Consider the following 15,348-nt stretch of genomic DNA (forward strand, 5'->3'; position numbering starts at 1 on the left):
CTTCCCTGGTCCCACATCACAATGTCCACAGGACCAACTGTTTTCAGCACAGGTTGTTGCTTGTAAACACACACACAATGGTGTGTGTATATATATACATATATATATATATATATATATATATATATATATATATATATATATATATATATATATATATATATATATATATATATATATATATATATATATATATATATATATATATATATATATATGCATGTATTATACACACACCTGAGAATGACTCATTTTCTGGGCTGAGATTTTGCTTTCTAGTGTGAAAATCTGATTTTGAGTGATTTTTTTTTTTTAATTTCTGCTTTTTCCCCCTAATATCCTGTTATGAAACTAAAGAACTACAAGGATGAAACTCTGACTAAAATCTAACTTTAGGCGACAGATTAGTTTAAAATCATGAGGGTGTAAGAATTACCAGACTGAGATTTTTTTTTTCTGCCTGTGCTCAACTTAAGGGAACTCGATTAAAGACAGGATTAAAATGCTCCATAGCCATCACTGCGTGCAGCAACTGCGAAGGCAGGGTAGGCTTCATAGGCTGCGTATGTCGCTAAATCTTGTCCCATAGTCACCGCTTGTTTGAGCTGAGTGGCTGTGACAGTGGCAGCTGCGTTAGCAATGGTATATCCTGCAGGGGAAAGGAGGGTAAAAATGCAGATTAATGAAAAGACATTCAAAACTGAACATCACCTAATAGTTTTTGATGGGAAGACTTTGCTATCGATGGGAATGACATAGGGAGCAATGAGTTTGTTAATGGGAATAATCTAGTTAAATTAAACAGGTCATTTCTGGCATGTTTTTTCTCCATGTTAAAGGTGATTAAAAAAAGCTGGACAATTAATGCATTGTCTTGCCTATTATTTGTTAAACACATTGCTTGAAAAATGCCCCTCTCTGTTGAATATTTTTTCCTTAGGCTTTGATTATTTCTGAGCTAAGAGAGTGTTAATGGTGCTCTGTACATGCCCTCCCATGCATGACATAAGGAGGGCAAGAAAATGAGGTAATATAGGGGAAATCTGGGCAGGTTTCATAGAGAAAATATGGCTCTGATACCCTTCACAGTCAAAATACATGCAAATCAGCACAGCCACATTAGAGAGGAGGGAAACTCCCTCTATGCAGTATCGGGGAGAAAATATTTAGTAAACTGGATTTTTTTTTCCTATCAGTTTCTAATGGAAAATGTGGTTTCAACGCTTCAAAATTTTCCATGGGAAAATGTTAGCTTTGCTGATTTAAAATGAATCACTGGGAAAACAAATGTCGTTTGGGGCTGGTTTGTCTGAAAGCAGGGTATAGCAGCTTGTTGATCAGACCACAATATTTTGTTGTGAAAGAATCAAGAATTAAGACAAAGCCCAAATTTGGGGAGAGCAGCTGGGGTACCCATTGGCTCTGCTGGACCAGGCTCTGCTGCCAAACTACATCTCCCAGGGTCCAAAATCTCTGACCAACCAGCTGGGCAATGGGATCAACTCAAGGTCAGTCAGAGACGAGGTCCTCTCAGTGGGAGGAATGGAGATATTGGGCAACACTGACAGCACATTGCCTCATTGAAGGTGTTACCTTAGGGGAAAACATGAGAAATTTGCTATAATTTGAGTATTGTGGCTGCTCAAAGTATTTTCTTTGCATCAGCAAAGTGAGGTGCAACATTTTGACTAGGAATTGAGAAATCTGTCATTTAAAGCATATCTGCCACCATCATAAGAGAAATGAGCTGCTACCTGGGCATTGCCTGAGCTGAGCTGGGCTTCAGCAAGCCCTGATCAAGGACCAGTGTGTGTTGCAAGCAAAAACTTTAATGTATGTCAATTTGTTGAGTTTCCAAGACAAATAAATAAGGGTGGATGAAAGAAAAAGGAGAGATTATAATTAAGCAGTAAGTGGATACTGGATTCAGTAAAGAGCCCATTTGGTTTCCATGCTGCGGAAGCCTGCACAAACCCAGACAAATTGATTTTTCTGTGGTTTTTGTGGACTCCTGTGGCAGGAAGCCGGATAGATTTTTTTTTTCTTTTTTAAATCCATCCTTGAGATACTCCAAACAACTCAGTAGTACTGACTAATGCATTCCTCATGTGCAGTTTGGCATGCGTTGCTCCCACTACATCAGAATAACCATCATGCTGGAGAGCACAGTAAATGTAATGCCTGCGAGCTGGATTCCTGCTCCCAGCCTGTTTTTTCCATGATTTCCCAAGCTGTTTTGGGCAGTTGCAAGAGTTGTTGAGTATGAATTCCCAAACTGGAAAAAAAACCTTCCAGTGGGGTTGTGAGAGCTGGGATCAGATCCTAACTTTCACAGTTGCATCATTGCTTTGGCAGATGAAATAAAAAACGTTGGTTCCAAAGGAGCTGGGGGTGCTGGGAGAGGATGGATGGACCATGAATCAATCAACTGTGCATCTTTGCAGTGAGGAAGATCTACTGCATCCTGGGTGGCATCGGCCAGACCGCAGCCAGCAGGTCCAGGGAGGGGACTCATCCCAGATGTGGCACTGGGGATTCCAGTTCTGGATCCTGCATCCTGTCTGGGGCTCCCAGTTGAAGGGAGGCATCCACAAACTGGAAGGAGTGGAGGGGAGGTGCGTACCTGGGATGGGGCACCGAGCGGTGGGGGATCCCCATTCTTGGACACTGCCCCAACTCACCTGGACACAGCCCCAAGCAACCTGCTGTATCTGTGGCATTGACCCAGCTGGGAGCAGGGTTGGACCAGAGTCCCCCCACCCTGGTGCCTCCAGCCTGAGTTGCTCTATGGTATGTACACTGTAATTTGGGTAGTCCTGATATAGAGATAAATTACTATATAGGCAATAAAGATGTCATACACATAAGTCAAGGTAGAGGCGTGTGGAAGCAGGTCTGTCCTCAATGGCCAAAAATGGGTTCATTCTTGACATCCGCAAGGAAGCAGCAGGAAAAATAATTTTCCAGAAGACCTTTGCTGTACAGACCTTCCCATACCTGGAAAAGCTGGCGCTGCAGGAGGCACCTCTGCTCCCTCCATGGGAATCCCCAGTGTCTGAAGGGTGTATTCTGCTGCATAGGTTTTGGCTTCATCGATATAGGCACTGAGTTTGGGTGGTGTGAAGGGATGTCTGTGAGTACAGCAAAATGTTAGCTTGTTTTTTTTCTCTAGGACTTTTCTGCAAGATGTTTTGATCCACTCATAGATGACATCATCCCACATATCAAATGGAAACATTATTTTAATGTGCTGATGCATTAACAAAAGTATTCTTCTCATAGTAGTCTGGTTTCTTTGCTGAGTTTATCGGCCCTGGGTCTCATTTTGGACACAATATCCTTTCAGAGCATGTTGTGCATTGTCAGTCCAAAAGAAAGCATGCTGCAGCCTGGGTTTTTCTTTAAAATACACAGCAAACAATGTTTTAGGTCAGAAATGTTTAGAATCATATTTGGAGCCTAATTATCAGCATGTTCCTTCAAGTTGCTTTCTTTTTCCCACAAGAGCTATCGTATGCTTTTTTTTTTTGTGCTAAATAGCACCCTTTTGCCTGATTATTTCTGGCTTTCTGTAGTCTTTGCACCACCAGAGAGAGAGCACCAAGCTTGGAAGACATCACTATCAGTCTATTTTAGTTTGTGGATGTTTTTCTCCCTAATATATATTAAAAAAAAGGAAATAGAGACCTGTGCAATTGTATTTTGAGGAGACATGCTAAATAAAATGCCATTTAAAAGAAAAATGTCCTAAAACCCCGAAAACCTCAAATAGTAACGTACATGGTAGGGTTCTGGCTGGCGAGGGCAGGGATGGTGATTTTGTATAGGAAGAGCTGTCTTTGGTCTTGGCCAATTGCAGAGTGGAGCTGGTAAACAGGCTGTCCCCAGTTGTTTTTCTGGCAGATTTCTTCTAAGATCTAGAAGGGAGAAAAAGGATTTTTGCTTGGGTTAATTGCTGTGCAGTAGCCTTCTCACCCAGCTCCAGCCCCTGCACTGGTCAGCTTCCTTCCCTTCAAAGGGTTTTCAGGGGTGTCGTGGCAGCTTCCTCAAGGCTTAGCAAAAAAAATATAAAATAAAGGCAGACAGGATACTACATTCACCTTGAAGTATAAGATTAATCTAAATGTTTTATACTTTAAAAATCTATTTAATTCCTGAAGTTTATTATTACCCCATTAAATTGGACATCTTTGTCCTTTTGCTGATTAGCTGTTTTATTCTGTTATGGGTGTGGTTTTCTTTGAATTCTCCCCAGAAACTCTATCTATGCACTTCTATTAACAGTGCTAAAACACTAGGGTTGCATTCATCTTCACTGCTCTGTTGCCTCCCTGGCTTAGTGGGTTACAGTGCATGAAAAGTCCAAATTGCCTTTTTTTTTAAAAAAAAAAAGGAAAAAGAAAAAAGACTGTGTTTCCATCCAATTAATTATACAGGCTTCAGTAGGCAATTTCTGCTTCTAGTTTGAAAGAGGAATGCTGAACTATGTTGCCCCCAACCTTAGCACAGCTTATTCCATGGTAATTGGGAATCGCTGTGCAGAAACGCTCTTGCATTGGCCTTGTATTTCTTTTTTTTAACCCACTGGGTACGTGCTGTCCCAAATGGGTTTGAACACAGCATGGTGTTCCCGTGCCTCCCTGTGAGTGGTGCTCGGACCAGTTATTTTTTTCAAGTAGCTCCACCAGACCTGACACTCAGCTGAGAAGATTTTGGGTCTTGGGGCTTTGCGACGTTGGCTATGCTGCCAGCTGGGTTGGACCAGAGACCCCCGGGTGCCTCCAACCTGTGTTTTTCTGTGGTCTACCTTATTGAAAATTTACACTTAATTTTATTTAACATTAAAATGTAAAATTTAAATGTCAGTGCTGTTTTTAATTTTGTAATTGTAGCTCCAACTGAAGTTTAGCACTTTGTAGTGTAAATAAACTAGTTCATTACATTTCTTGACTGTGGCAACACTTGTTCCTTGCTGTCCCAACTCCTTTATATGGATGTCGGTTTTATAATGTTACATCAACATTTAAATCTTCAGTAAGCCAGATCTACTTATTAACACTGAGCATCCCAGCAAGGCAGTGGAAACGAAATCCATCATTCAAAGATGCTGTTGAAATCATCTCATTGCAGCGGATGGGAGAGGCTGACCAAGTTGACAGGTATTAATGAAGCTGTCCTGTTAACAAGGCTGTCGTGAAGCAAGCTGTAGCTGTTTAAGACCTGCTGTTGTGAAGTAGTAGCAGTGGCGGGATTAGGGAGCTCAGCTGCTGGGAAAATGTGCCCCAAAAAACTAATGTTGCACATGGCCAGTGGTGTTACTGCACTATTTGAAATACATGCAGTGGGGGTTTGGCATGCATGGGAAGAGGAAAAAATGAATTTCACCTGCCCTAAGGCAGTGCAGCACCACTCAGGCTATTTCACCCCTCTTATATGCTGATAAAATAGAGTAAGGGGACTGTGAAATTTTGCAGGGGGAAAAAAACCCCGCTTTCCAGTTTTCTGGGGGAGAAAAGGATGTTTTCATAGACTTTGGCAAACTGGATGCTGTAGCAATTGAAGTGTTAATAGGCAAAGATGTGCTTCAAAATTCAAGGTGAAGTTAGTTTCTCATGTTGCTTTAGATGATGTAAGGGGAAAGGAGTTGCCATAAGAGCCGGACCCTCAGAAACTCGGGGAGTATGTTCTGGGTTTGTTCTCCTCAGCCTCCTTGAGCAACCAGAGTTTCTGCGCTGGGCTGGGTTGTGCAGGCAGTCAACACCTCTTTCCCTATAAATTATTTTAAAATGTACATTATTTTTCTAAATATGTGCATTCATTCCTTGGTGAAGCCCCAAACGATGCATCCTGTTTACCAAACCCATTGTGGGTGAGAATTTATTTACCCTCAGTGCTTTTGTGGAGCAACAGCCATAGCTAGATTTCATCTCACACCCATGGGTGTTTATGAAAACTCTTCTCCAAGGGAGAGCGGACGCTATTCTCCAGCAAGGCGGGTGGGTATTGCAAGATGCAACTAACAGTATTTTATTTTTTTTAATGTCTTTTGAGATGCAAGAATGGATTTAGTCATCAGTCCCCAGTGCAGATTCAAGCAGTGGGCCATTTTCCCAAAAGCATTTTGGGCAAAGACAACCTCTGGCCAGGATATTGACTCTCTTTTTCACGCACATACCTGAGGAGCGAGTTTGATCCCTTGGGGTTTTAGCGTGACGTGGTTCATCGGCGTGAGCTCCATTCCTGGCAAGAGGTCGTAGAGTTTATCCTCTCCCCTCTTTTCTCCTTTGAGCTGGTATCCGCGCCCCAGGCCCGTGTATGCCAGGTAGCCACGACCTCCCAGTCCTCTAACTCCCGCAGCCCCTACAGGTACATTCATGTAAATTTCTAGGAATGTAAGAAGGCATTAAACTGAATCAAATCACCGGAAAAATTACCCTGATTCTTGCTGAAATTGAAAAGTTAGCCCCATTTGCCGGGTTTGGGAAGAAGATGGGCAGGAGCCCCCCATGGCCCGTTGCTGGGATAACCCAGGCTTGGCATTGACATCCTTTCTTTTTGGGCTCGTATGCTTGGATGGGTGAGATTTTTCAGGGGAAGCCCTGCTTCTTTCTGACCCAGTTTCCATCTTCTCTGGTCAGTTTTGACTTTGTGACACCTTTCGAACTGGATTTGTAGTTGAAAGGCAGAGAGGGGACAGCTGGTATTATTTGCTACCCACCAGTATAATTTCACTTTCTTGAAGAATTCAGAGTTTATACAATCCCTTGCTTATATGAACCAAATTCCTTTTTTTTTTTCCCTATTACTCTTCCTTTTTTGCTCAGGGAGCCTTGCTTGGGAGTCTGGGGAGACTGCAAGGCAAGAGAGGGCCGGTGGGTTATCACATCTACCCCTTTCCCAATGCAACCTTCATAGAAGCTGGTCTCACCTGTGTGGGCAAAAACATGGGGGGCAGCAGGGGAAATTCCTGCTCCCCTGTCCCATTCCTTGGGAAGGGGGAAAAACTGGCTGGTGCGGTCCTTACCAGCCCTACTGGGGTGCCACACGGGGTCCCAGCCTTCCGTGGGACCTGGCCACGGGCTTGGGGACACAAGATGACTGCCACAAGTGTCGTCTTTGGAAGGAAGATCAAATGGGCAGTTTTTTTTTTTTCTGCCACAAGGTCGTCTTTGGAAGGAAGATCAAATGGGCAGTTTTTTTTTTTTTTTTGCTAGCCCCAAAGCTTACTTCCGCACTTACCAAAAGATGCCTGCAAAGATATTTAATAGGAGGGTACCTGCGCATGGGGATTTGATTTGGTGCCAGGTGTGGTCACCCAGCATCAAAGGCAGAGCCTCAGCAGCTTTCAGAAATACTCTCTGTTTTCAGAAATACTCTCTGCTTATTATTAGGTTAATGATCCCCCCAAAAAAGAGTCCATTTCCCAGAGCACACAATTAATGGCTTTCTTGATTTCAGTGCTGTTTCCCCACCCTGCATCAGGGCAATGTGACCTCCCTGGGAAATGCCATGGCTTTGGGTCAGAAAACACCAAGACTGGTAAAACTTTCCCTGTGACCTTCAAAGCAAAGAGGAAACACAGCAGAGAGCTGTGCTGGTGGCTGGTTGAGGGATTTGGCTCTGAAGAGGGGAAGCAAAATTGTTTTATTTGGTCTTCCCTGCTGGGGCAAAACCAGGAGGATTTGTGGTTTCTTTATGCTGGACGTAGGGCAATCTGGAAGCTGTTTCAGGCTTGCTCTGGGAAATGGTTATTTTTTTCATGCCCTGCTTAGTCTGCTGGAAGATTGCTACAGCTTTGGGAAGGACAGAGCCTAAAAACTGTGTTTTTCATTGCTCTCTGAAAAGGGTCCAGCATCCAGGGCAAAGCCAATGCCCTTGACATGAGTCTAGGGAGCAGCCACCCAAGCCCCGCAGGAGTTATTTTGATAAAGCTGAGTATCGGCGTGACAGGAGTTACCTCGGATGGATGGGGGCCGGATGATGCTCCTGTTGCTGAGCCCCTTGGTGGTGGGGAAGTGGAGGTTGGGGATAGCCGTGTAGGCTTGGGGTGCGTAGAAAACCGGGGCACCCAGGTAGGTGGTGGCGGGGTCGTACACGTGTCCGAAGGCGTAGGTGTATTCTCCTTGCAGCATGGTACCTCTGCCACCTGTGCCCCGGGTGTATCTGACGTAGCTGTCTTTGTCGACGGGTTTGGCTAACGTCACCTCGATCGGGGATCCATCTAGCACCTTCACGCCGGGGTGGTGGGGAGAGAGCATGGGAGAAGCATAAGCGTAAGTCTCCAAAGTGCATGGGGATTATGCTGCCTAGGGAGGCATTTTCCCCACATGGTTTGCTAATGGGATGGGAAGGTGGAGAAAACCACCCAGAAAAGCCAAAATCTCTCTCCCATGGGTGGAAGAAGGCACTGGCTGGGTGAAGGCTTAATGTGTTCAGAGCACCCCGCCCTGATCCCTGCCAGGAGAGGTTCCTTAACACAGTTGTGAAGCCTTCAAAAGGCTTTGCTTCCCTGAAAAGCAGCATGTTAAGTCACTGAGATTATACGTGCTCCTATGGAGAATAGCAGTAGCACTAAAAATAGGAGTGGGGTTAACACCTCTTTGGGAACAGCTCTTGCATTACAGCGCCGTGAATTACATGCAACACAAGAAGTACTAAATACAGCAACCTCCTTGCAAATCCACATCTGAATTTGGAGCAGATGTTTTGGGTTGACCTTGTTTCTCCCGGTTTGCCATTCACATGCTGCCCTGCCAGTGTTTTTGTTGGCAGACGTGGAACAAGGATGTGAGTGTGAGCCAAGGGAACCATAACCCCTCATTTGCTAGTCCTCATTTCAGCTTTACTCTGCTTTTTTTTTTTGAGGGGTGAACTACAGTCTGAGCTGGGCAAACATATAGCACGAATGCAAGGAGCAAGAAGCCAAAATGAACAGTTTGTGTACATCAGGGTTGCTGAAAAACAAGTTCAGGAGTATAAAAGCAGCCTGTGAAGAGAAAATAGGGCTGATACCTTCAGGAAGTTTTTGTAGCTAATAAACCAGGCAGCTTTGTTTCAGCTGCGTATGATGTACTGCATATAAGCCCCACAAATTAGCATTTACAGCCGCTTTACCTTCCCATTCAAGGCTTTCATAGCTTCAACTGCATCTTCTCTTTTATTGAAGTGCACAAAGGCATAGTCTCTAATTTTCTTTACTCTCTCTACTGCACCTGCAGAAAATGTTGAAATATTAGTTGGAAATGGGTATTAGTTGGAAAATACACATTTGAAAGAGCAACTGTGTTGGGTTATGAGCCCTTGGAGAGCAAAGGCTGACCAATGGTAAAAGAGCAAGAGGACAGTGTCTTCTTACCTCTTAGGATGTATATACCACGGAAAAATAAATATAAAGGCTGTAGTATTTCAAGGAAAGCTAGAAATACTTGAAGTCAGACACCAGTAAGTTTCCCATTACACTGGAGTGGTTTTCTCCTGTGCAAAATGCTCTGTTGGACACTACCTTTGGTCTTGTGTCTCCCTTCCATTACAGACCACCAAGATCTGGATGGCTGAGCAGGACACACAAAAGCCCAGGATTTGGTGAGCTACAGGTAACGTCACCGTGTGGTTGCCATCTCCATGGTTTTGTATGTGCATCATACATGCTACCCAGAGGCAGCTTCAGGAAAGCTTATGCTTCTGCTGTAAAACAAGGAGGCTCTTCTCTCAACCATCAACTCAGGATGTTCAGCAAGAACAAACACCAAGTCCTGTCTGGGACAGAGCAGCCCCAAGCATGGGGATGGGCTGGGACCAATGGGGCAGCAGGTCTGGCCCTAAGAAACAGTCTTTCCCATGTGAGTGGGTCATCCCTGGGACGGGGCCCCAGGTGGTGGGGGATCCCCGTCCCAGGGATGCCCCAATTCGCCTGAGCATGGTCCCGATCAGCCTGCTGCAGCTGTGGTGTTGGCCCTGCTGGGAGTGGTGGGGTTGGGCTGGAGACCCCCACCCTGGTGCCTCCAGCCTGAATCTTTCTACACCTCTGTGATTACCCACAAAAATTCAAATGTAAATGGCTTCTTATTCTTCTCGTCTATGTCCATACTCTACAGCTTTCCCTTGTCAGCTGTTCTGCTGCTGGGAACTTCTTGGCACCGAGATACTCAGCACTAATAATTTTGTCTCCAAAATAACCACACCGGTCCTATTCCCCATGGTCACAAGCTCTAGACATCTACCTTTTCTTCTCTAATTTTTCATCTTCCCCACTCCTGTGGGTTGGGAAGCACATCATCAAACAGCCTAGCCACTGAGACTGTAACACCCCCAAAGATATTCTTTGGAAATATGGCTAATGGATGCTGAATGACTCTTCTGTTGGCTTCTTACCCTTTAAAGCTGAACAGGTGTGCAGGGAAACCTCATACTGCCACAAAAACCACTTACTTAAATAACTGCAGGAGAAAATATATTTCTTTAGAGTTCAGAGGGAGTCATTAGGACCTCCAGGAGACTAAATGAAGCCTGTCCCAGCCTATAACCTGAGCAGCCTGCACATCTTCAAAATGACACCGGAACGGTAAGTAGCACTTTGTGTCCTTCTGGGATTGGAGGGTGATTTTCTAAGCCCGAAGTTAAGGGAGTTATATGCTGATGCCTTGTTTGCAAGTCAAGGCTTTAATGAACTCTCTGTGTTTTGAAAATCCCCCTTCTGCCTCCTTGAGAGTGCTCTGTGTTACTGATCCTTGCTCGAGCCAAAAATCTTGCTTTTCCCTGCTTCTGCCCCTGCTGGGGCAGAGCAATGTGATACCCACCCACAGGTCATCTCCATGGAGAGACCATCCATGTGACGTTAAGGGGGGGAATACTGTCCCCTTCTGTACATTTGGAGAGCACGACCTTCCTGCTGGAAACTTTGCCAGGGATGAGGATTTTTGCAAAAATCTCTAGGTAGCAAGGGTAGGGCTTTTCAGTGAGACAAGTGATGCAGATCTCTATAGAAGTCATCCTGCACTGAATTTGGCACAGATTTAAGGGGTGATACTTGTACTATATTATGACTTGAGATGCATAAGCAGCATTCCTGGTAGTGTCTATGGACCCTGTAGCAATGTGGTAATTGCTCTGTCATGGGGACCTCTGGATCATAACCCCTTTGGTTAAGATCATTTTTTATTGGATGACTTGTTATTGTCAAAACAGCTTCTTAATGCCCTAGATCAAATGTACACTTCAGGCAAGCAGTACTGAAATGCTGCACAATGAATAAGGCAGATAACCAAGTGGGGGGGAAGTGAATCATTTCAGATCCTTGCTGACTTTTTTGATTGTAATCTCACTATAACTTAGACTGCATTTGCTCTCCCCAAAGCTCAGGTTTTGCTGCTCTGCTGTGCATTTTTTTGAAAGCATGGCACAACTTTAAAAAAGGCATTCTTGATTTTATCCACAATAAATAAAGCTGTCCATTTAAAAAAAATAAAAATAATTTCCAGCATGAGAAGTAAAACAATAAAGTGAAAATTAAAGATGATACAGATCTTCTGTTGTTGTGCTAGAAAACTTGTCTTAGGAGCAAAGCAGATGACTGTTACCAAAGAGTCAAAGGGGCATAAATGTGTTTCTGGGGAGTGTGAGCAGTTCAACATTCAGGAGCAAAACTGGGTAAATAAAACAAGGAAACAGTTAAGAGGGTGGGATGATACATATTTAACTCAGGGGTAAAATGGGATCTCTAACAGCTTGATGGTGGCTAAAACTATTAGCCAGAAACATTAGAAGGACAGAAAAGACTCTTAAGGAAACCTTGTAAAGACCTTTGCATTGCAGCCTAGTACAGAAAAAGAAATGTATAGAGCAGAAATGAAAAGTTAGTGAAGGAAAAATGAAGCTCTGTAGTGTATTTTAAAAAATTAATAGAAGGAAGTTAATAGGAACGAGATGAAAGGTGATTTCACATTGCCAAGCATAAGTTACTAATGCCTAATGGACTGTGTGGCTTGGAGAGCTGCAGAAATGGGTTATTTTTACTTTGTTGTTTTTGGGTGGAATTTCCTAAAGCTGGAGCAACTCAGAAGTAAAATCTCCTTTGAAAGCCAGCAGGATTTTTATTCCCAACAAATCTACTTGCTTTTTGAAAAATGTCACCATAAGTGGATGCAATATATGCCACGAAGGAATACTGTCATATTCTGTGTTAAATGCTAAGCACTGATTATTCACAAATTTACAGAATAATGTGAGGATTTTTGTATGAAAATGATAGATCAAAATTTAGATAGATTAGATAAAAAACATTTGTATTACATCATTCTATTTATATCATCATCCCTTGCCATAGAAGAAGAATGCTGAAATCACCCAGCTATTTCATCAACTCTCTTTTTAAGAAAGACCGAAATGATTCAAAATAATTTTTATGACACAGGTATCCCCATGCAGCTTTTTGGATCTCTTCCAGTTGCCAATCATCCTAAAAAGGTTAGTAGTGTTGTTAGCTGGAAATTAAGCAGCCCTTAATGGGATGACATGATGTGCATGTTGGGTGGGAGCCTTTAGCCTGATGATGATTTTTGTGGCATTACACATGAACATTTTACATAGGAAAAACAGTTATTTTTATTTCTTCCTTTAGCATTTTATGAATGGAGAAATATTTCCATTTGCAGCAGCAGTACTTATTTAGGAGCTAGCATGTCAATGGGTTCCTACCTGGTTTGATGTTGTTGAACTCCTTTTCTATGGTCTCTTCAGTGGTTGAGAGCATGAGGTTCCTCACATAGAGAATTTTTACTGACGACATGGTGTCTTCGTCCACCTCTACTTCTGGTTCTGCCCAGTCAACGGCAATAGGGTGTCCCCACAACTGGATCCTTCCTTTAAAGGAATTGGCATGGTCAGTGTCAGACAGGCTTTGGTTCCTCTCACTTCTGCTCAGAGACTATTTCATGTGCAGTATGAACAGCAGAATAGGCCAATTCTACAAACGGGACCAAAATAAGCCTTTCTAGCTCAAAGCACGGCTGCTTCATTAACTCATTTCCAAAAGCAGATGGTCACACTTTGAGCATGCTCCCACTAATACCTTAGATGCCTGCAGAAATGCAGCATCCAGAATTAAAGAAGTGAAAATACAGCATGATTCACTAACATCCGCGTTCTCTGGAGTGGTCTCTAAAGGGAAATATTTTAATGAACTTGTAAAAATCCCTCTTGGCTGCAAAAGTTTCATTCCCTAGATAATAGGAATGGGATCCAAGAAGTCCCAGCTGGATGAAATGAAATAGTAAAAGCAAGGATGTCTCTGTGTGCAAGTATTTGAAGTCATATGGTCCCCACTGGGTGAAGTTGCAGCAGAAGTAGTAGAAAGGAGGGACACAAAAAGTAATGAGGCATAAAACAGGGTGTGGGTGTGAAGGAGAAGCCCGTGGGCTCTGTACACACTGGATCGAGCCACTGAGGGGCAGATAATAAAAAGAGCAAATAAAGAGGTAGTTAAAGGCAATGTTGTCGCCATGTTATCATGCTGAGGTCCATAATCATTTGCATTGAGTCACCTAATCTGTTAAGTAATTGATTAGTCAATTTAATATGTAATGAAAACTGACTGCCACAGCCTTGTCTCAAAGCTGTGGGAATCGCAGTGGTGAGCAGCAGGACACCGTGTAAGGCAGAAGGACCTCTACGTAGTGATGGGTTCTTCACCTCATGTCTTCTCCATGCAATGATACTTCTTCCCTCCTCTTTTTCTTCCCTGTCCCTTCTGCACATCTTGCAGGGAGATCTTCCTCCCTTTTCTCCTCAGGAGTGGTTGAAATCTGGCCACCCACTAATATCCTGAGTCCCAGATTTCATGTGCTCTATCTGTGGCCCACTTTTTCTCCAGCAGTTTTAATCAGCTCAGCAGCTAGTTCTTTGGATGTACAGTAGGGACCATTTTCTGTCTTAGCAGCATGGTAAGTGCTAGATATTCCTTCCAAATAATGAAATAAAATGTCTGCCTCTTCTGCAAATGTCCCCCAAAGAGTAAGTGGGTCTTTCTGTGTTTTTTCTTTCTTTCTCTCTGATCTTTATGGCATGAAGATTGGGTCCTCCAAGGCCTTAATTATGCTAAAACCTGGAAGAAACCCAGGGATGCCTATGCCGGTAGAGGGAAAATGAGAATCATGCAAAACATTTTTGAAGAGACCTAAAAAAAGGCATGCTATCTTGCATCTCCGCTTGGATAACCCACCTAAGATGGAATGGGAGCTCCAAAACAGAGAAAATTAGAGGGTGAGGGTAAAATTTGGAGACCTGTTTTTCCATATTGGAAGTGAAAATTAACAAACTCGCAGCGGCAATCAGCTCTGGTGCAGGCGTGTCCCGCAGCAGAGTGGCAGATCACTGCATACAGGGGGGTTTCCTGAGCTGAGGAAACCCCAGGGGAGCGCAGAGACCTGCCAAGAGCCTGCGGCTCTCAGGAGAGTGGCTGATGAGGCGTGGGCGGGGCCAGGAGTAACGGCTGCCACCCCCCACTCCCACTAAAGGCAGCCCGAGGGAGCGCTAGCCACCAGAAGCGCTGCGAACAGGATGGGCAAACAGGGCGTGGCACATCAGCTAGGGCGTGGCGCGGCAGTTTGCACGGGAGGGTGTGCAGGGAGATCGCCTCTTTGAAAGAGGGGCTTTCCACTGGCTGAGTGGGAGACTTGAAGTACACATAACCCAGCAACTGGGCACTGTTTTGTGACCATCTGCACAGGTCAAGGGCACTCGTCCTACCTGACTCAAGGCAGAATGACGGGCACTCATCTGAGAGCAAAGCCTGCAGCTCCAACTTGGGGGTCTGCACCATCTACCCCAGCGGTGGCCGATGCCTCCACCCAGAAGGAACTGCTGAAGGGAGAAGCTGCCGTGCAGACCTCAGGCTGCAGGAACTGCCCAGACCTCTCTCCTGGGGTAGGGACAGGCAGCAGACCTGCCTGCAAAAGGTGTGCCCAGGTGGAGGACCTCCTGCAGCAGGTGGCTGAGCTGCAGGAGGCAGTGAGAAGACTGTGTAACATCAGGGAGGCAGAGAAGGAGCTAGATACCTATTAGATAGTTAGTTAGTTAGTTAGATAGTTCCAAACACAGTCTGCAGTGGACCCACAGCCCACGGCCAAACAGCCAAAAACTCCCCCACCAGCACACATAGAAGGGAGGAGGGGCCAATAATGCAGGAGAATGGACGGTTGCAAAGGCAAGGACCAGCAGGAGGAAGAGACCCCCGAAGCCTGAGGCGCCCTTGCAGAACTGCTTCACCGCTCTGCAGGCTGAAGAGGAAAGTCCTGTCACACCAGGAGAGACGCCGGAGCCGAGTAATGCAGCCCGATCTGCCCCCCATATAAC

At 44.5% G+C, this 15,348-nt stretch overlaps 1 protein-coding gene across 2 annotated transcripts in view; it reads right to left on the bottom strand.

Moving 5' to 3' along the window:
• Nucleotides 1–331: 331 nt before the first annotated feature.
• A1CF (APOBEC1 complementation factor) overlaps nt 332–15,348 on the bottom strand; it is a 25,753-nt gene continuing 10,736 nt past the window's right edge. Inside the window, exons 5-11 of one of the 2 annotated variants that reach the window (XM_009275072.2) lie at nt 12,694–12,858; nt 9,115–9,212; nt 7,958–8,228; nt 6,176–6,360; nt 3,781–3,917; nt 2,998–3,131; nt 332–649 (exon numbers count right to left, since the gene is read on the bottom strand). In XM_009275072.2, coding sequence (XP_009273347.1) covers nt 498–649; nt 2,998–3,131; nt 3,781–3,917; nt 6,176–6,360; nt 7,958–8,228; nt 9,115–9,212; nt 12,694–12,858 — 1,142 coding nt within the window. In that variant the 3' untranslated portion in view covers nt 332–497. Of the gene's footprint in view, nt 650–2,997; nt 3,132–3,780; nt 3,918–6,175; nt 6,385–7,957; nt 8,229–9,114; nt 9,213–12,693; nt 12,859–15,348 lie in introns of both variants that reach the window. The other variant, XM_009275071.1, reaches the window with a different exon arrangement.

The sequence above is a fragment of the Aptenodytes forsteri genome, unplaced genomic scaffold (assembly GCF_000699145.1).
Source record: "Aptenodytes forsteri isolate BGI_AS27 unplaced genomic scaffold, ASM69914v1 Scaffold320, whole genome shotgun sequence".
Taxonomy (NCBI): Eukaryota; Metazoa; Chordata; class Aves; order Sphenisciformes; family Spheniscidae; genus Aptenodytes; species Aptenodytes forsteri.